Genomic DNA, 19736 nt, shown 5'->3' with positions numbered 1-19736 from the left:
TGTACCATGTGCAAAATCATTTATTCTTTATCATTATACGTACATATTCTGTGGTATGGTTCCATATGTATATGTATATATACAGTTCTCACTTTCAATCTCGTAAACCCAGGTGAAAGTACATCGAAAGTAACGAACGAGGTTTCCACCGATTCGTTCGTATTTGCAATCGTTAATGACAATGACTCGTGTGGACCTTACGGATTTATCCGGTTTCAGGTGAAGAACATCGATCTACTTATTAAACGATCTCCCCTCGATAAGTTTATTAATAAATTCCTTGCGTCCGAATCGACGAGTCGACTCAAGTCGTGATTAATCGGAGGTGATTCACTGTGATGCAATTATTTAGACAGAAAGTGGCTCTCGAGGAACTTTGGTCTTCAGGATCAAAGGGACTATAGATCATCGAATCGTTTTATGTCGCGCAAATCCCGTATAGAGAATAATTGTCGGGCCAGGCACATGCGTTCTGATTACAGCAGGAACTTGGTTTTTACTCCTCGCGATGAGACGACTCGTCAATTTCGAACGATTTGCTTCTCATTAAGGCAATACGAAAGGATCATTCTATATATAAAACGTCAAAATATAAAACCTTCCTTCAAATTGGGTGCACCCAGTTTGGAGAAGTTTTATAAATATTTGTACGGTAATAAAATGCTACTTTCATATCACCTTAACTCTAAATAATAACGGCAAAACGTCTGTCTAGAATTTACAAAGTTGGAAAGCTCCTCGAGCACATTCGTTCGTACTTCGCCGATAGAACAGTCCCTGCCACGGTGTGAGATTGTAAACTCGTTCAACGAATTCTTTTTTTTTTTTTCTCTCTCCTTCCTCTCTACTGCTAACGTGGTGAAATCGACTTTATACAGAGAATGAAGAACCACGTGTAAAACGTCGATTCGATTTAGTTAGTGGAACCTCTCTATGTGGGAAAGCTAAAGAGAAGGTTAATAGCCGTGGAGGAACAGCGCCAAGTAGCCCCCAGTGGCGAATCGGCGAAATTTTTGGACTTGATCGGAAACGTAAGCGATTCTTACGAGATTTTTTGCAGAAATTGGTCCAGATAGAGAGGTTCTTGAATAGAAAAGCCGTACCGTACTCGATGGTTCTTTCAGGCAATGACGGATAAGCTCCTGCGACGCGTCGGGGTAACCTGCATCCAAGTTTAAGGTTATGTGAAAATGGCATTCAAAGAGGTCTCTCATTTGTGAAACTTTTCTCCGAGCGGGATGTACCGAACTTTTCGGTTAAGTTCCATGAACGGATGATTCCTCGGGTGCCACTTTCACCCTCCTCCCTTAAGCGAAGGTAACTCCCTGGAAGGAGGAGCTCGTTTATTAATATTCGTAGATAGAAATCCGATCTAACATCGCGTCGCCCTGCTCCCCGACTTTATACATAACATAGTTAGACATTCTTTTAGTTTAATCTTAAACTTTGAAAGACGACTCAAAATTCAACAACATCGCGCTCGAAAAAAGACGAACCTGTCGCTCACTGGACACCGAGGGAAAAAATACTGAAAGCATCGAAACCGTCGAACGACTCGTTAAACAAACGTTATTACTCGAATTCCGAGTTAGGGAGAACCGCGATTTGGGATTCGAGAAATTTCTTATGTTTCAATTTACCCTTCGCATTCCTTCCCTAGCCCTGACTTGTTAGCTGATCTTTCGCAGGGCTCCTAAAATTTATCCTTCGCATTCTTTCCCCAGCCCTTCACCGCTGATCAGTGGATCGGTGCGAATAGCAACGACAAACCTGTTATCAGTTTCCACGATGTCGCTTCCTATACTACCCGTATCAAATACTGTCGTTTCTGCTGAGTATGTTGTCGTTCTTCTCAACTGGCGGTGGACCAGTCGAAAGAGTAGCACTTGGGCCAGCAGTTAGATATCCAGCGGACATGGGAGTTCCAGCTGAATATTTAACAAGAATTTACCAAAGGCCAATTGAAGAAATACTAAAAAGCTTACCGGTTAAATAACCAGAGGACGTTGTATTCGATATGAACAGATCGTGTCTCTGGTCCTTGTATTCCGCCCAGATCGATGACTTCTCGAGAATGGCACTGACTTTTTCCCCTAGTAACAAGCTCCTCGACATCGCTTTCAAGGCTTTCACTATCTGAGCTTTCGTAGTCGCTGGATTCTCGATGACATCCAATCGGCCTTCCAGAATATTCAGGAGATAGGGCACCATTTCTGCTTCCAGGGCCTTCATAAATTATAGGAAGTTCTAATTATTTGCATATCGTGCATTTTGTACGTGACGAAATTCGTCAAGCCCGCCTAATATTTGTAATTTGGGGGAACTCTAATTATACACAAATTGTGTAATCCCTCTTCTTTCTAATATTTCTCAAACTCAATCGAACACTTGCAAAAATCTCACCTGTTTAATAAGCCTGTCTTCGTTTGTAGAAAATAACCTGTTGAGAGTTTCGCAAGCGACCGCCAACATGTCTCTCCTCGACTGCATGGCGTGTTTAAGTGGACTTATGCACTCCGTTTGACATATCGACGAGATACAAATCTGAAAGAGAGTTTCCACGATAGTTCGCCATACATCGATAGAAATGTACGTAAACTTCCATCGATTTCTATTGATACAGTTATCGAAGTTTTGTGCTATCGGAGAATTAGCAAGATTACCTCACTGGTAGCTAACTGATGCATAATCAGAATCGCCGCTTTGTAAACGGGAGGCTGACTATTTAACGTGGCCATCTGTCGACACAATCTCGGAATATGGCCCAAAGAAGGTACTTGGTCCGCCAGAGATGGTTGCGCTTGAAGTAAAGAAACCAGAGCTTGCGTCGTCAGCTCCAACAGATCGGACTAGACAAAACGATGTCGTAAATGTGTAGAACGTGTGGAAAAATTAGAGAAGAGTCTCCTCCTACGTCTCCGCACTCACGTCAGTTTTCTCCTTGGACATTAACGACAGGGTCGTGTCCATGAGTTCGCTTAAAAATTCCTTAGGCTTCCGAAGAGCCCAAGCTGGACTGGCTACGAACAATCTCAGGTACACTCCGGCAACAACGGGCTCGTTTGTTGCAAGATCGATGTTGTTTTGGGTCTCTGGCAACTTGAGGACGATATTGGGATTGCGTTTCTGCGCCGCATAGTACCTGGAACGGTTATTTAAATTTTTACTGCCAATCGGAAGGGTATAAGGTGATCATTAGTCACGCTTGGACCTACTCTTCCTTCAATTCGGCCACGACTTTCGACACCTTGTTCTTCGCGTCGTCGTCCCAGATTAATTCTGGATTTTCGTGCTTTGTTTCGAACATGTGGACGCATTGTTTCGGCGCATCGCGAATCGCCTCGCTGAAGAGCCTGGGCAAAAACTTGGACAGGTCTAGTTTCACTTTCGGACCTGCCAATTTGTCAGATGACATTTTTGCGAGCAGCTCTGCTGCCGCTTCGCGCACCTGCGTGTTGCTCGAATTGCAGAACAGGTCGAGGATATAGATCACAGAACCTGAAGAGATAGAAATGAAATTTAAAAATGTGACATACAACTCCCTTACATGTAAATCACACGTATGTACCTTTAGCTAATGCATCTTTCACAATTTTCGTGGTGCTCATAAGTGCGTGTAATGTCTCCAAAGTTAACAGCTGATACTCCTTTAAATTGTTCAGAGTCAGAAGCAGGTGGACCACGACTTCGTTCGCGGCAATGTCGTTAACGCATTCTTGATTTTTCGTGACGTTGTTGATGACTTCGAGGGCTCCCTTCTGAATCGGCTTAAAGCTGCCGGAAGTCAGAAGCCCGAATAGCAACTTAAAATGCCCTATGCACTGTATCTCAACTCCTGGATGATTTTTAATCACGTTTCTAAGAGCCTCCAGGGCCATGTAAATATGTCTGAGATTCTCTTGGTCCTTCTTCGACAGTGCAGAATTTACCACGGACGCCAGATACGTGGAGGAGTTTGTTAGGAACTCCAACAGATGTATGGTGAAGCCCTTTGGATTCTGGAAATATTTATTAACGATTTATTGCCAATCGAATCTACCCCTTTGCTTTCTAATCCAGGAATTTACCTCTATTGGGAACGTCGGCTGTTCGTTGTAAACCTTGACGAATATCTCACCGATTACGAGCTCGCCGCTATGAGCACTGTACTTGAAGTCGCTGAAGTCGTGTTCAAAGTCGCCATTTCCGTTCAGCTTCTCCTGCCTCTTGGTCTCCAAGTATTCGTTCAACTCAGCCCTGGTGCCGTTATCCCAAATCAGATACGGATTGGAACAATTTGAATTGAGCGTCTTCAGGATCTCCTCTGGCTTATCGCTACCGAGTTGTCTAGTCAGATAAGGAGTCAAGAGACTTTCCAAAGCAGCGACCGTGATGGGATTTACGGGCGTCTCGTTTTCCCCAGACATGAATCCTCCCAGACGAGCGCAAGCGCTGACTGCCAGTTTCGCCAGATTATTCGCAACTTCTTGCCTATTCTCGTCCTGGTTTCTCTCCACTCCTCCTTCGTCCAGGGTGTAGTCGTAATTGAACATAAATAGTAGCAGGTGCCACAGGGCTCCGGATTGTAAAAGCTGCATTTGCAGGATGCTGTCCACGGCTAAAGACGAAATGCACTCCGTGGCTACCGAACACAGCTTCGTTAAATGCTAGAAAACGGATATTTCATTACAACTCTGCAGTTTCAAAGCGAGTAGGCTGTACCCTCACCTTGAAGTGCAGGATCCTACAGAGGTCCTTGACGAGCTGCGGCAACTCGACGATTTTGTCTCGACAACCTCTAAACGAGCCGGCAACGGCGAAGCACCTGGTGATGTGCATGCACACCTGCACGGCTACATCATCCGGTTTGCTCGATTTATTTAAGACCGACACGCATCTGGTATACGCTTCCAGCAGGACGTCAAGGCCACCTTCCCTCCTCAGCTCTTCGGCATTCAAGGCCGAGCAGTGCACGGTATGATAAGCGAGTTCACTCGCAGCCGCCAGAAGCGGAGCAGACTTTGAAAAGAGACGCTCGTCGTCCGTCTCTAGCTTGATCGTTTTTATCAGCTGCGGATAACCGGCGTATTTGTACGGTCTGAGCTCTTCGCTGTATCTATGGAAGAGAATGCTTTGCGTCCTTAAGATGAGGACGATGTTGTCAGGATTTGGACCATTAACGGTCCAGCAACTGCGGCTGCAGAGGAACTCGTATGCCTGGTTGACTGCCTCGAATTTGTCCTAAAAATAATCTCTAATAATTCTGAACCTTCGACTATCTCTTGTATTCTCTCTTGACATTTTCTTAAATGGGTTGTCCAGCTTACCCTGCCCTTTGGATTCTTGTCCGGATGATACATTTGGGCTAGCTTGTAGTACGACTTTCGCACGTTCGCCTCCGTGTGCTCCTTCCCGCACGATAAGCCTAAAACTTTGTAAGCCTCGTCGACCGTCATCACCGGGGGTTTCTTTTCTACTTCTTTTTTCCAAGCGTCCAAGACGTCCTTTAGGAGCTTCACCTGGGGACGAAAGACTCGTTAATGCCGAAAAGGCCATAGGTATGACCTTTCAGGGAGAAGTTTCCTCGAGCGACCAGAAAATTTCTGAAATTACCGGCTCGGAAATTGGCCAATTTGGAAATCTGACGGTATCACAGAGATGTCGCAGGTAGAATATCTGGCAGAAGAGCTCCTTCTCCAGCTGTGGATATCTCACGGCCGGAATGGCTATGTATTGGTATCTGGCCATCGTGTGACTCCTCAACCTCGGTGAAAAATCTGCAATGTGCGCCGCCACCTTCTCTATTAACATCCGTCTCATTTCCGCGTTCCAGATCGCTTCGGGGGTGTCAAAATCTCCGAGGAATATCTGCGCGAACTTCTCCGCTCCATGGTTCTCCAAATAGCTGACCATGGCGTCCGGCAGCAGCTGACCAAGGACGCTTCTCTGCATAATGTCCGATGACGTGTTCTAAACGCGGAAGACGTCCATTAGTTCCAATCATTTTCCATTTCTAAAATGTATCAGCATGGATAGTTTCCGACACTTACATCATCCCCCCTGAATGCTTGCTTCGTGTGAGTGAGCTGCAGGAACTTGGCGACGGGTAGTACATTAGATCCGGTGTACATAAGAATGAAGTAAAAAACGCCAGTCAAGTAAATCTTGGAGACATCGGGATTGTCCTTCATGATCTCGCAGAGGAGGATGGCGACTTTCTCGACGAGAACCGGGTCAAAGGTGAGCAGAAGTTGCACGACATGGTGCAAGCACTGGAGGTCGGAGAGGAGCCGCTTGACGCGAGGCAGGGGCCTTATCACTGCGTAGTCGGCGTCTCTACTCGGAAAGTATTCGCACATTTTAGTAAGGATATTCAGAATGAGCGTGGCTAACTCACTCTCGTTAACGACAGGACTGCCCCGAGCAACCAAGGTCCACTTGAGCTGTGGAACCTGGGAGATCATCCGCCAACCGTCGAGGCCCTGGGCCCAGACTTTGGTCTTGTGAGTGACCCGATTCGACGAGTACAATTCTTTAAGTTCCTTAAAGCTAACCGGGCCCTTCTGGCGGTCATTGTCGTTGTAGTACCACTCTTTCTCCAGGACCCGCTCTTGGTCTGGACCAGCTTCGATCACGTTAGTCTGCGTCGGTATGACCGCCCTGGACGTATGCAAATGAGCCAGCGTCAAAAGGTCCACCAGGATCCGAACGCCGTTCTGGTCCATGATGTCCTTGACGTTCTTCCTGTGCAATATCAGCTTGTTTATGAACATGACGAGCCTGTCTCGTTCCATCCTCTCTGAACACCGATCCAACATGCCCACTATGTACTTCGTGTCCGAGAAGGGCCCGATGTCCTCGTAATATCGGCCGTACACGATCGTCATTGCTTGCAGGCAAAGGCACTTCATTTCTACTTTCGTCGTCAGGACGAATCTGTGGTACAGGTCGTTGAAAAACTCGTACCTGGAACATGACATTACGGGGTGATTGGGTATCCCTATGAGCGTGTCTTATACTTTTCTTATGACACAGTTTGTACAGTAGAACGTCCATTATCCCGATTAAGGCCGTTGACATCGAGTTCTTGTACGTAAAAAATAATTAATCGGAAGTCTGTATTATTATTTTGGCTTCTAATGGAAGGATTATACGAATAACATTTGGATAATGGACTTTCTACCGCGTGACTCGCTCTTACGACTTCCTTATAGGGCTATCCGGGCTGTCTTCCTTTTCCAGAAGCAATCTCAAATAATAATCTCCGATTTTGACCTCGTCCGATAAACATTGATACTGAACCTCGAATTCTCTGTGATTCCAAGCGATTAAAGTACCACCGGAGAGGTCCTTATCGGCGCTGAAAGCGCGTATCTCGTTCTCCAAGGCCGTTCGCAGCTCCTCCCTCGTCTTGTGGTTCCATATCAAATGGGGTAGCGCATGGTCCTGATTAAATTTGTAATAAAACAGCTTCCAGTTCGCCTCGGACTTAATTCTCTCCCTGCGTTTTCTCAGAACTATGGGCCTTTCCTTGATTTTTTCTCGCCTCTCGATCCCGACCTTGGCACCCCAATGCTGAAGAGCGTGCTCCAGATGCTTCTCGACGACTCGCATTTGCCTCTCTACCATGATCCATTGTGGACTCTTCTTGTTCTTGATCGCGTGGTCGATCGCGATCTTCAGATTGTCCCGATTGTTCAACCTTTCCTCTTCTACGAACGAGTCGGGCACTTTTTCTTCAGAGTCCAGATAGTTCAACAAGCCCACCGGCTGAAAAGAAACGCCATAATGGTCAATTTCGTAATGATTCCCTCAAAGGGGAACCGGGTAGTTACCATGATTCTTTTCAGCAACCCCATAGCCGTAGGGTGTCCCGTGACCCAAAGTCCGACCAAATGTCTACACAATTGCCTGTGGGTCAACAGTCTACCATCACTTCCTATTGTGAACAAACTGTTGAGCAAATGCCTGGGAAGTGCTCCTTCGGCCAAGGCGAGTTCCTGCATCTTTGCGGCCACTTCTGGAGCCCCTTCCTCGATTATCGCTCTCATTATCAAGCCTGCACCTTTAACAATCGCCAGAGATGGATGTTGGAACAGTTTGAACAGAGATCTACCTCTTGCTGCGACCATTTCGAGCAAATTGTCAAAGTGCTTGCCATCTGTAGTCTCGCTGTATGGCACGCATAAGGCAAACGTCAGAAGATCGAGCATTGCCGAAACCACCAGAGCACCTGTTCCATGATTCTGAAACATCCACGAACAAACTATTTAATTAATTTCGAATTAATATTTACGATACTGTCACTCGAAGGTGAAAATAAATATTAATTGGCTATAAAAAATAATTCCACGTTTTAATACGTTTTCCATTTTTAACTTGCACCGCAACATGAGAAGTTTCACTTCAAAGGGATGAAATTTTACTTACGATGTGATTTATCCACATGTCGAGGAGGCCTTCAAGGAATTTGCTGTTGCTCAGCAAGCTGCTTTTATTGAGTTGTTCTTGTCTCAAATCACAGTCGTCATGCATAGGCTGCATCAAGGCACAAATGCAGTCAATGGCAGCCTGAGTGACAGCGCAGTCTTGTCTCTTCAGGGCCTTGACAACCTTGGTGCCGATGGCTTCTCGAAATCCAGGCAAGGTGGTGAACGCCGTGAATCCGACCTTTGTGGCCACCAACCTCCGCAGGGCATGAAACTGAGCTTCGAGCTCACTGTTTGTCTCCAGGTCCCTGTTGACGAGGATGTTCAGAGCTCCCAAGATTATTTTATCTTTGTTCTCAGTAAAGATCCCCTGCAAATAGTTATTCGTAACTCTGTGCACCTGAATTTGCAACGTGGTTACAGTCCATTCAAGTGGCCTGTAATCCTGGACAAAAACAAAACAATATTGAAAGTCGACCATCCGAGCAACTTCAATGAACTGTAATGTGTCCGTAGTTTTTACAAGACAAGCGGTCTCCATGATTTAGAAAACAAAGACATCGCTGTCACATAATTTAGGAGAAGTGCTATCAAGTGAGCCAGGTTATCAATATATAGAATTTTTCTGAAAATTCCTGAATAATCTCAGCGGCCTGTGGAAAATAATTTGAATTTGCAACGTGCATACAGTCCATTCAAGGGGCCAGTAATCTTCAAGGGAAACTCAAGAAACTTAAGTCCACGTTGCTTCTATGAACTATAGGTGTAGGATAGAAAGCAGTCCCCAGGCATGACCAGATTTGTATTCGATTAGTGCACCCAAGTCTGAAGAGACTTGTTCGATGAGCGGCTAATTAAATAATCAGACATCGGAGACAGAATACAAATCTGTCCATCCCTGTCGGTACGTCCATCACGAGTAAGTCAGTTGACACTTACATCCTGTGTAGTCGAGTAATTAAGTCCGCTGTAAGGAACGTTTGCATTGAACCTCTCCAAAATCTCTGAGAAAGGTCGAATCCCAGGCGGTTGTTGCACAAACTTTACGTGGCTAATTTCAGCCTCTTCGTCGACGGACAGATTTAAAGGTCCGAATCTCTTACCCCTCGCTACAGGATGCATTTTGACATGGACGTCTCTGTTGCCAGAAGCTCTTACACCGTCAAGTAAAGAGGCCAATAAAGAATCCCTATCGGTTGCCATGTAGCTTCGGGTCTGCCCATTCAGATATTGTATAGTGAAGAGTTGTGGGTTAGCACAGTCTCGAACCAGAGCAAAAATGTCTGCGAGTGGCCTAAGTGTACAAATATTGTACGTTTGTGGGTCTCTTTCGAGTAGGCAAGTATCCGAGAGGCACAGGGTTCTTCTCTGAGGCTCCTGATGCCTCGATGAAACTTTATGTACAGTGAACTCGGCAACACTAGTTATATGTTCGTCTCCACTGAACTTTCCTAACCTCTGAGCAACGAACTCGTCCAACTTGACTGGCTCTCTCAGCACCTTAACGTTAATCCCCAGGTTATTCATGGCTGACTGTAATATGTTCTTCTTAATTTCCTCGCAGTGGATCGAGGCGAACAAATGCAAACGCCCAAATCCTCCATATACTATTACAAATCCATCCGGATAATCCTTCATCGTGGCCAGACCCTCGAAATCTTTATAATAATAGCTTGCGAGCACCATGTTCGTCGCTGGATCTAGCTGATCTAGACTGCACGAAGTCACCTCCAATACGACTGGTAATCTGGTATCGGACCAGTGATGTTTATAAGCAGGATACCTCTACAAAAATGACATTGATATCCTATTATTTAAAGTTGCGCTTTAATTGTCATTAATTGTTTCACGGTTTAATTTATTTAACTTTAATGAAGCTGTTCAAATGGAACTCGAATTAAATTAACTAAATTGAGCTAATATTTGTAGAAAAATTAAGTATCAGAGGATTGATAGATAGCTCTCGCTAATGCAACAAGTTGGGGGATATTGGAAGCAGAAAGTGAAGATAGCAGCTAGCTCCCTTCTGTCATTTGTATGTAGTTGGGGAGCATTTATGTAGTCAGAAAGATAAGAGAAATTATGTGTGCGATGCCTACTGGCCAGCTGCATTTATAACCGAGCTGGTTTAAACGATATCAAAGAGATAGAGACTCACCAGAGTTTCTTTCGGCTTTTCGGCAAACTGATTTCTAAACTTCAGAGCTTCCGTCAACAAATGCGTCCTGTGTTCCGAACTGAACCTCATGGTATCGATTTTACGCTCCTTACGCATGGTTATGCTAAATTCGTGTGACCCCACTTGATTTTTATTTGTAGGCTGGACACTTATGAAATCTGAATACTCCCATTTGTTAGTTACATCTAGACTATTCGGGTTATACGTCGTTATCCCCATCGATCCAATGGAAAAGATACGTTTGTACCTGTAATGGGATCGCGACATGTCAATTAAAATATTTATTATCTCACTTATACCAAAACAACGGTTCCTTACACGTTATTATATCATACTTCTGCTAGTACCAATATCAATTATGTGAATATTATCAGTGAATGAGTAAAGTCTTATCAGTGAGTGCTGTCGCCTATATAAGTTACTTAACCGTAATCCAGGATACTTAATTTTTCAATTTTGACATTTACGCTATTCGCGACATAAATAACCATGCAATTAATGAATTTAAACATGTACAATTATTACAAATTGTCCTTAAACACCGCATTTTCAATTGATACGGTACAAATGTTTTAATGTACAAGGACATTATAATTAAAAATATAACATTGGTATGGTACATTTAAAGCCATCCAGTACACGTCGATCCATATTAATTCTTAGTAATTGACATTGTTATCTCACTGTTGTAATATAAACAAGTAGGATGTTCCGTGTATCAGTAATGCAGTTTTATCAGAAGTTAAAGGCATCTCAGTGAACGACACTGGGACTCCAGATGAGAAACTAACGTGCACTCTTGAAAAAGCTTAACAGAAAAGCGAGGATGTTAACGCAATTAAAATGATCCTGATGTACTCGATACAATGGCCGGTTTGAGTCGATTATCACGTCGAATCTCGGTTTAAATCTAACCAAAAAGAAATGCGAACTAGACTTACTTTCCTTTCCAAACCGTGTGCTTTGTCACCAGAAAGCACGCCACGTCCTGGTTATCTTTTATGGGCATCATTGTCTCACGTCATCGAGACACGATCAAAGTATCTTTCTAAAGAAATACTTTGATAAACACCGAGTACTGAGTGTACCTGTCAAATGATCGACGAGACACATTCGCTTGGTTCACTCAACGAATCTTGGTATTTCCAAGTCATCAGTAGCTAAATACGTTACTCGGACTTGGGATCTACAATTCCCCTCGTTAACTTTTCCCCGCGGAAATGATATCCGATTGATAATTCACCACATTTCACCGCGTTAATATCGTTTCCGACATCTCTTTCGTCCTGGGGGCGGCCATGATGTTGGGATAGAAAGAGGAAATCATCAGTCATTTGTTTACTAGATGGACCAACGAAATTTTCGAGAAAAGATATATGGCGTGAAACAGCAGCGATGCGTTGAAGATTGCTCACGGACAGGATCGCGTAATAGCGTTCTGTGCTGTCCTCGGTGAAGAATGCAGGCGGCTCTTTTCCAGGTAAATGGTAATGATTCCACAATCGTGGCGCCTCTCGGCAGACGTCACACAAGAACCACCAAAAGGCGCATCTAGATGATTTTGGAGTTTATATGCGATTGTTTTAAACTTCGAATTATTTTGCAATTTCACTGCAACTTCTGAAGGACTCCTTTTCTGCAAAACGTCAAGAAAATATGACATCCATCATCGGAATGCCTAGAAAATGCAATTTTGTGGAGTAATTTAAGTGACTACTGTTTTAGCGATGATCACATAACCTATGTTTCCGAACTATGTGCATATTTGTAACGGCGTCTCTCAAATCTTTCCTATTTTTGTTCCAGGCTTAAACGAGTACTCCCGTTATTTTAAGAGTGTCCCATCCTAGGCCGCTTTTAAATCGGGTACTGCGTTCTCATTCTGTGATTTACATTGTTCAATTTTAAGGCGACTCGCTCGTTCTTATTAATTTATATTTTGAAAAAATATGGAGGCCGAGCCTCTCGAATTGGAAGACGGGGAAATCGTCGAGGATGAGGTCGGTTTTCCAGTGTCTGAAGTTTGACAGTAATCTAACCTTGTTTCTCCCTAACTATGGCTTAATTGTAATTTTCAATTGTTATTCGTAGCATTTTTCTGAAACTGTGTATCGATACTTCACTGTGCACAGAGTGATAAATGCGTTAAAAATTATAGAAGTTGATCACAATGCGTGTGTATTAACTTGTTAACGATTTTATTGTAGCCAGCCGATGCATTCGAGACATATAAGATATTGCAGAGGCCACATATTGAAAAACCAATGGAAGAACCATTAAAGATGCGTTACAGCGACGAGTCAGACGATACTACGGAATCGGAGAGTGATTCCGATTCAGATTCTGGTCATGCGAAGGCTAAGAAGCCCAAAATAAAATTGAAGAGGTACAGGACTAAATCACAAAGTCGGACGTCAAGAAATGACAAATACAAAGTCTGGTGCACTCAGGTACAGGAGGAGTCGCTGACAGAAGACTTGGTATCTTGCGGCGTAACCAAAAGGATTTGTCAAGGCCGCAGTGTCGAGAATTATGATTTTACTCTTAGATATACACTTCGCGATACGGAATTACCAAATAATGTGAGTTCAGAAGAAGAGAAGGAAGTTGAGCAAAGACTGACAAATAAAAGGACATACTCTGATAGAAGAAATGTAAAGTTAAGGTTGGGTAAAAGAAGAAATTCTATGGATATTGATAGTCAACGGGGATCGGTCAGAATCATATCCGATCTAAGCATAACGGCAGATTCTACAGATGAAGATGTTGCTGCTGATATAACGAGTAAACTCAATGAGAAGAAAGATCTGCTTATAAGTAAATATATTACTAATTGGTAGCGTTATTAATTCCTATTCTCTTGCCATTAGGTATATTCTATAATGTACATAATTTTTTCCCAGAAAGAATCGTAGACATAATAGGCAAGGACATGGCGATTGACTTCTTTCAAAAGACTAAGAAAATAGAAGAGGATGGAGGGATGTTAATCATGAATGGATCACGCAGACGTACTGCTGGTGGTGTTTATTTGTGGCTGGTGAAAAATGATGAGCACATTCCTCAAGAAAAAATTCGCGAAATATTCTACACTGATAAAAAAGAGCACAATGAAGAAAGAAAGAAGGTGGATGCATGTGCTAGAAGGAAAAAAACTCAAGATCTCATGAGAAATCTTGAAAGTATGCATACATTTTTTAACACGAGTAGAATATCAGAAAAACCTTTAATCACGATTATGATTTGTTTTTTAGATGGGTCTGAAAAGGACTTACCAGCCCTATTAACTCGAGCCGAGTTTTCGACAAGGCAAATAGCAGAAGAGGCAAGACTTAGACGTGGCGAAGGTATGGAAAGGACTCCATTGGATTCAGATCGTACTGTTTCCAATCCTCCGCCTAGCCCTGTAACGGATGATCCTGATCATTCGGAACAGCCAACAGGACAACGACAAGTTCAGGATTACAGTGACGACTTCCTTGACATTGGGGTTGATGTGGATAATATGGAATTGTTTTGAAGCAGCATTTGTTTCTTAAATTGAAAGGACAGTGTTTTTCTGACCTTTGTACAGAATAGTGACAACGCTCCGGTGACATGTGTGTACAGGAATATATATTGAACAATCGATTTAACTCATTATTCCCGTAAATATGGCAATTACAATCAAGTGCAAATTAAAAACTGGAAACTGCTCGGACAAAGCAGCGCTTTGCCACGTATCTCAATTTAGAAAAGAATAAGATGCAGGGTATGTAAAAATCAATTGTTTTGTAAGTAATAGACTTGACCCTGAAGTCACGAATAATTTACATCGCCTAATATAAGTTGTGGGGAGCTTTATTACTACATCGTTCCCCTAGATAGCACTGCCATCTCGGCACATTTTTGTCTAATCTACTGCTTGTAAATTGTATTTGGTGTATCGATATGTATATATCTGGACGCAATGTTGGCCAAAAATATATCTCATTCGAAAGGACAACTCTGTATCCAGTTATATATATGTCTAGAGTGAAGAGGCCTTCCGTAATACTGTATGCTATACTAATGAAAATGTTTAAAGTAGACGGACCATGTGCAGAGAGTTAAAAAGTTGCTTTACTATCTTTTGGATACATTTGATGAAAATTAAAAAATTTACTTCTCTGGAAAAAAAATTTGAAATGCACAAGTTTGCAGGAAAATAGGTGCAAATGTAAAACGCAGACCAAGTAAGCCAAAAGTGTTTCCTGAAGTAGAAAGAGAAAATGTGTATTTGCGGTGACTTCTGTTGTCTTAATCAGGGCTATTCTTAACATTTTTGAGACTTATACTGAGTGATCGTAAATTTTTCATCTTGTTATTAATATTTTGTACTGATAATCTCGAAATTTATGAATCTTTCCTGTAGGATATTGTAACATATTAAAGTACACTAAATAGACAGTGCCTTACGTTACTATAAGGTTACATGCTTGTACTTTAAGATTTTTTTCAAGTCATCATGGGTCAACATCGTCTAACATCGCCGCAGAACTTACTGGACTTGCTGGTAAAAGATGTTAAACGATGTTAAGGAATGTTTGTTATCACAGAGATGAAGAGGATCTCCGAGTTGGGTCTCCACTGGGGGGGATCGGGTGTCAAGTGCGCGAGCCACCCACATCCTCCACCGAGGACAGCACAGAACGTGGATCGGGCGACCCAACCCATGAGCAATCTCCTAACTCATCTCTGCCAAATCAGCTGCTTCCAGGTGATCCACCTAAACCTGCAAAGGGTACAGATACTATTTATATTCAACATTCATTTCATTTTCATGGATGGCTTTCGACACGTAAAAATGTATTAATTAAATTTGTGTTAATTATATATACAAAAATTTTCGATTTTTTGAATCGATTCTTCTAAGAAAATCGAACATCCCTAATTGCTCTTCTTTTTGCTATCGTGTGTTGGATTTCGGGTGATTTCGGTTGATTTCGGGTGATTTCGGCGGTGACATCAACGGTCCGCGCGGAAGTGGGCGGTCTTCCGCTGCGCGTCGCGCGCGCCGCCATGCTGGTGTCTGTTGGTAGCATTGCCGTGGAGTCCGTTTGTAGGTTATGATAAATCGACGATCGCAATTGTCGAAGCGTGCGGAGGGTGCGGAGTAGGCAGGAGTAGGGGAGTGACGGAGGACGGAAGAGACGTGCGGTCGCGCCCGTCAGCTCTATCCAGGCCGTCGAGTCCGGCTGAGTCCGGTCGATCCCGGTTGAAGAGGCGAGACCTCGTGGCCGTCCTCACCATTGACAATGTCGGCCTGCCCGAGACTGCTGCAGCACTCGATGCAACAAGCCAACGGTGACGGGAATCCGACCTCCCCGCGGAAGAAACAACGAACGTCCATCCCGGGTTCCCTCTACAAGGTCACGGTCGTCCTGGGCGCCCAGTGGGGCGACGAAGGCAAGGGGAAAGTCGTTGATATGCTCGCGACCGACGCCGACATCGTCTGCAGATGTCAGGTACACCAAAACACCCTCTCGACCTCGATTCGTCTTAAATTGATCGACAGTTTCCCCCAGCGCATGATCCTGTGAAATAATCTATTTATACCGTTCCTTTACCCATTTTTAACCACTGCAAGCGAGTTTCGTCAGTCCTTCCTGGTCTCTCATTTTCTTTCCCTCCGGTCTCTTCTTTCCCCATTCCGTGGTTATTTTCATCCCACTAGATCAGGAACGTCATTCGACGTTCGAAGCACCGACGGGGTCCTCACGTGCGTGCCTTCTCTGGATGCTTACTTATTTGTAGTTTACTTAATCGCATTATTTCTCCGGAATGATTTCAAACTGTACGACTTCTGTTTCCATGGATCCTTTTTGGTAGATTCGCTTATTTCACGTTTTGTTCTACTTGGTACTCGACCTTGAGAATGTTTCTTTCGTAGAGGTCATATTTATAGTAGTAGAAGGTGGCAGTCACGGGTGATTTTGGAGAGACAGAGGTGTTTTATGTCGCGACATCTGCCTGGAGGCTTGTCTATTATATAACGTTCGAATCTCTTTTTAAGCATCGCATGTGACATTCCAAAAATTAAGACACTTTTAACGCCTGACTGTGCGGGTCTTGTGATTATGATGTAACTTTTTATGTATAGATGTACTCGCGAGGTTACATTTATTTACAAGTCGCTTCCTAGTACTTTTGGCCAGAGTTTATTACCACCCGTGCCAAGTTCTTTTTCCCAAGTATTAGACTCAACTTGTTTTTGCGCGCAAGAGGGGTGCCAATTAGGTGCCTTAAATTTCTGATTAATAATAATGATTTAGCACGAAATTACCTGCTATCTTTACAATTATGTTAATAAGAACATTATATTTATGACAGTGTCGATAGAAGGGAACAAGAGCGGTGATAATTTGAATAATCATCGCTCTTGTTCCTCTGCACATCCTGAGATAGCCGTCAGGGTGTAGTTCCTCAAGCACTAAACAATCTAAGAACGACCATATGCTCGTGATTAAATAGACTAATTTGTTACTCCGTGATGAATGGGTTCTTAGACCGTCTTATCCACGAGGATACGTGTTGTAAGAAATAGGATGTACAATCTGCTTCGTAATCGAACAGACCGTATAGAGATAACACACCGCACTGTCCACGCTATGGAATGCACGTTTCTTTTCACACTAACCGTTAGACTCGATTTTAATCGGACATTCATCGGGGGTTGCATAGGGACATGGGGATTGGGTAATTCGCTGTCGATCAATTAACATGTTTGCCATTGCTTGCATTTCAAATGTTACTGCAATTTTATAGGGTGGAAATAATGCCGGTCACACGGTAGTTGTAGAAGGAGCTACATTTGACTTTCACCTCCTTCCAAGCGGTATAATCAATCCAGGATGCAAGTCCGTCATAGGTAAAAATTCCGCAATATTCGCCGCAGAATAAATCGACTAATCCTCCGTTTGCCCTTGCCAAGATTGTAAACGCATTGATTTAATAAGTCAACACTGGCACCGCTTGTCACCAAGGAAAAAGGAGTAATCGCAGTCGGATGAATTTAATGTGCTTCCAGGAAACGGAGTCGTCATACATTTGCCAGGTCTCTTCGAAGAGCTGGAGAAAAACGAATCCAAGGGTCTGAAAGACTGGAAGGAGAGGTTGATAATATCGGATCGGGCTCACATCGTCTTTGACTTCCACCAACAAGTCGATGGCTTGCAGGAGCTGGAAAAGGGAACGCAGTCCCTGGGAACCACCAAGAAGGGGATCGGTCCTACGTATTCCAGCAAAGCTGCCAGGAACGGTCTCAGGATTGCGGACCTCCTCGGGGATTATGACAAGTTCTCGGAAAAGTTTGAGACGCTGGTTGCTTCTTACCAAAGAATGTTCCCTGCCTTACACGTTGATGTTAAATCTGAACTCGAAATGTACAAAGGGTACGTAGATGTATTATTTTCCTTTCTTTTTTTTTTTTTTTAAATTGGAATTCAAGTCGAATACCTTGTCGGATATTACCCAAAGGAGGTTAAGTACGTCCGAGACGGTGTTAAAGAACGGATACTATCGAATTTTTCAAGTATTCTCTGCTTATCTCGGCGATACCTTCCCCGCTTGGTGATAAGGACTACGTTCTGTTTCCTCTACGATTACGCCGTATCGAGAGGAATTATTTCTTGCAGCGAGGAGAGATTAACGTTCGATTTAATTAATGAAATGTCCCCTTTCAGATACGCCGAGCGCATAAGACCGCTGGTGAAGGAGACCGTGTGCTTCTTGCACAAAGCTCTGAAGGAGGGCCAGAAGATCCTGGTGGAGGGTGCTAATGCAGCGATGCTGGACATCGACTTCGGCACCTATCCGTACGTCACGAGCTCCAATTGCAGTATAGGCGGAGTTTGCACGGGATTGGGATTACCTCCGAGTATGATAGGCGAGGTGGTGGGCGTGGTGAAGGCCTACACCACGCGGGTAGGCGACGGACCCTTCCCCACGGAACTTCTCGACGAGACGGGGAAACTGCTGCAGAGCAGAGGCCACGAAATCGGCGTGACGACCAGGAGGAAGAGGCGCTGCGGCTGGCTTGACCTGACCCTTCTCAAGTTTACAGCGATGGTCAACGGGTTGGTACACGGGACTCTAAGAGCGAGAACGGTTACTTTTTGATACGCGACGAATCTTAATTCATCTCCAGGTACACCTCCATATGCCTGACGAAGCTGGACATCCTGGACACCCTGGCGGAAATCAAGGTGTGCGTGGGGTACCGCTTGAACGACGAGGAGATGGAATTCTATCCCAGCAGCGCATCCGTCCTGAGCCAGGTCGAGCCGATATACGAGACCGTGGAAGGTTGGCAATCCAACACGGAGGTCGTTAGATCGTTCGATAAATTACCGGCCAACGCGCGGAAGTACGTGCGGTTGATAAGGGATCATCTGGAGATACCAGGTGAGGCGACTACGCCATTTTCATTGGCACTCTTTTACACTTAACGAGGTGATCGAAAAATAAAAAACGAACCTTGGTTCGAAAAGTGCGCATCGTACCGTTTTGCAACCACGTGGCGTCTCATCGTTCGATCATTCTTCCAGTTAAATGGATCGGCGTGGGAGCTGGTCGAGAAAGCATAATCACCCTCTGACGATTCACCAACGGCGGGTATTTATTTCAACGCACCAGTTTTAGCATATCGTTAACGTTAATCGCGTCGCAGTATTTGCGATTACGAGCTGGCGCACGCACAACGGGAGCTGCGGCTTAGCGAGGAATCGCCGTCGAACCACGCAATGCGTAATTCTACGTAGAGGCCGTCATGGCGGGGGATGTCGGGCTCGACATCCGCGATTGCGCGCCCTTACCGAGGTGAGTAGTCCGATGACTCGAGAGGGAGGCCTTCAACGGTGTTTATTTAACGAGTCCTAATTCGTCGAGCGTACGTATACCAGTCGTATGTTTCACCACCGCGTAGTGTCCGCCGTTCTATTCGTGGGAAGGAGGGGAGAGTAATTGTTCTAATTTACTGTGAAATAGATCGGAACCGTTGTTGTACAAATACCTGATAATAACAATTGTCTATTACACCAAAGGCGAGTCGTTCTTCCGCGGGTCCCGCAGTTTTCCGAAAGTCTTTGCGATCGCACGAAGACTTTACGCGAAATTACTGGTTAAAGATC

General features: G+C 44.1%; 3 protein-coding genes across 7 annotated transcripts; 2 read left to right on the top strand and 1 right to left on the bottom strand.

Annotated features, from left to right (window-relative positions):
- Positions 1-2: 2 nt before the first annotated feature.
- Positions 3-11878, bottom strand: LOC105702419 (dnaJ homolog subfamily C member 13). 2 transcript variants are annotated; one of them, XM_012429977.1, is made up of 18 exons: positions 11529-11878; positions 10567-10834; positions 9348-10193; positions 8410-8853; positions 7815-8225; positions 7181-7749; positions 6030-6945; positions 5593-5949; positions 5307-5498; positions 4708-5220; positions 4068-4646; positions 3569-3998; positions 3216-3498; positions 2929-3142; positions 2664-2849; positions 2404-2544; positions 1986-2226; positions 3-1928 (listed from the first exon to the last, which is right to left on the bottom strand). In XM_012429977.1, exons 1-18 carry the CDS (start codon positions 11597-11599, stop codon positions 1813-1815), a joined length of 6777 nt encoding a protein of 2258 aa, XP_012285400.1. In that variant the 5' UTR covers positions 11600-11878; the 3' UTR covers positions 3-1812. The 2 variants fall into 2 exon arrangements, with proteins under 2 accessions (XP_012285400.1, XP_012285401.1); XM_012429978.1 differs by having other exon boundaries at positions 8410-8778.
- A 542-nt stretch (positions 11879-12420) lies between these two features.
- Positions 12421-15039, top strand: LOC105702399 (phosphorylated adapter RNA export protein). Of its 2 annotated transcripts, none has more exons than XM_012429936.2 (4): positions 12421-12587; positions 12795-13404; positions 13491-13769; positions 13842-15039. In XM_012429936.2, exons 1-4 carry the CDS (start codon positions 12537-12539, stop codon positions 14105-14107), a joined length of 1206 nt encoding a protein of 401 aa, XP_012285359.1. In that variant the 5' UTR covers positions 12421-12536; the 3' UTR covers positions 14108-15039. The 2 variants fall into 2 exon arrangements, with proteins under 2 accessions (XP_012285359.1, XP_012285358.1); XM_012429935.1 differs by having other exon boundaries at positions 12574-12654.
- Positions 15040-15413: 374 nt separating this feature from the next.
- On the top strand, positions 15414-19648 carry LOC105702396 (adenylosuccinate synthetase). 3 transcript variants are annotated; one of them, XM_012429933.2, is made up of 7 exons: positions 15414-16073; positions 17374-17476; positions 17636-17999; positions 18291-18683; positions 18755-19011; positions 19155-19221; positions 19277-19648. In XM_012429933.2, the coding sequence occupies exons 1-6, from the start codon at positions 15864-15866 to the stop codon at positions 19202-19204; spliced, it is 1377 nt and encodes a 458-aa protein (XP_012285356.1). In that variant the 5' UTR covers positions 15414-15863; the 3' UTR covers positions 19205-19221; positions 19277-19648. The 3 variants fall into 3 exon arrangements, with proteins under 3 accessions (XP_012285356.1, XP_012285355.1, XP_023289760.1); XM_012429932.2 differs by having other exon boundaries at positions 15416-16073; positions 19155-19648; XM_023433992.1 differs by lacking the exon at positions 17374-17476 and having other exon boundaries at positions 15937-16073; positions 19155-19648.
- The last annotated feature ends 88 nt before the right edge of the window (positions 19649-19736 follow it).

Source organism: Orussus abietinus, unplaced genomic scaffold (assembly GCF_000612105.2).
Source record: "Orussus abietinus isolate OABI.00-Male unplaced genomic scaffold, Oabi_2.0 scaffold17, whole genome shotgun sequence".
Lineage (NCBI taxonomy): Eukaryota > Metazoa > Arthropoda > Insecta > Hymenoptera > Orussidae > Orussus > Orussus abietinus.
Note: the sequence above shows the minus strand (reverse complement) of the source record. Positions and strands in the feature narration are given on the sequence as shown.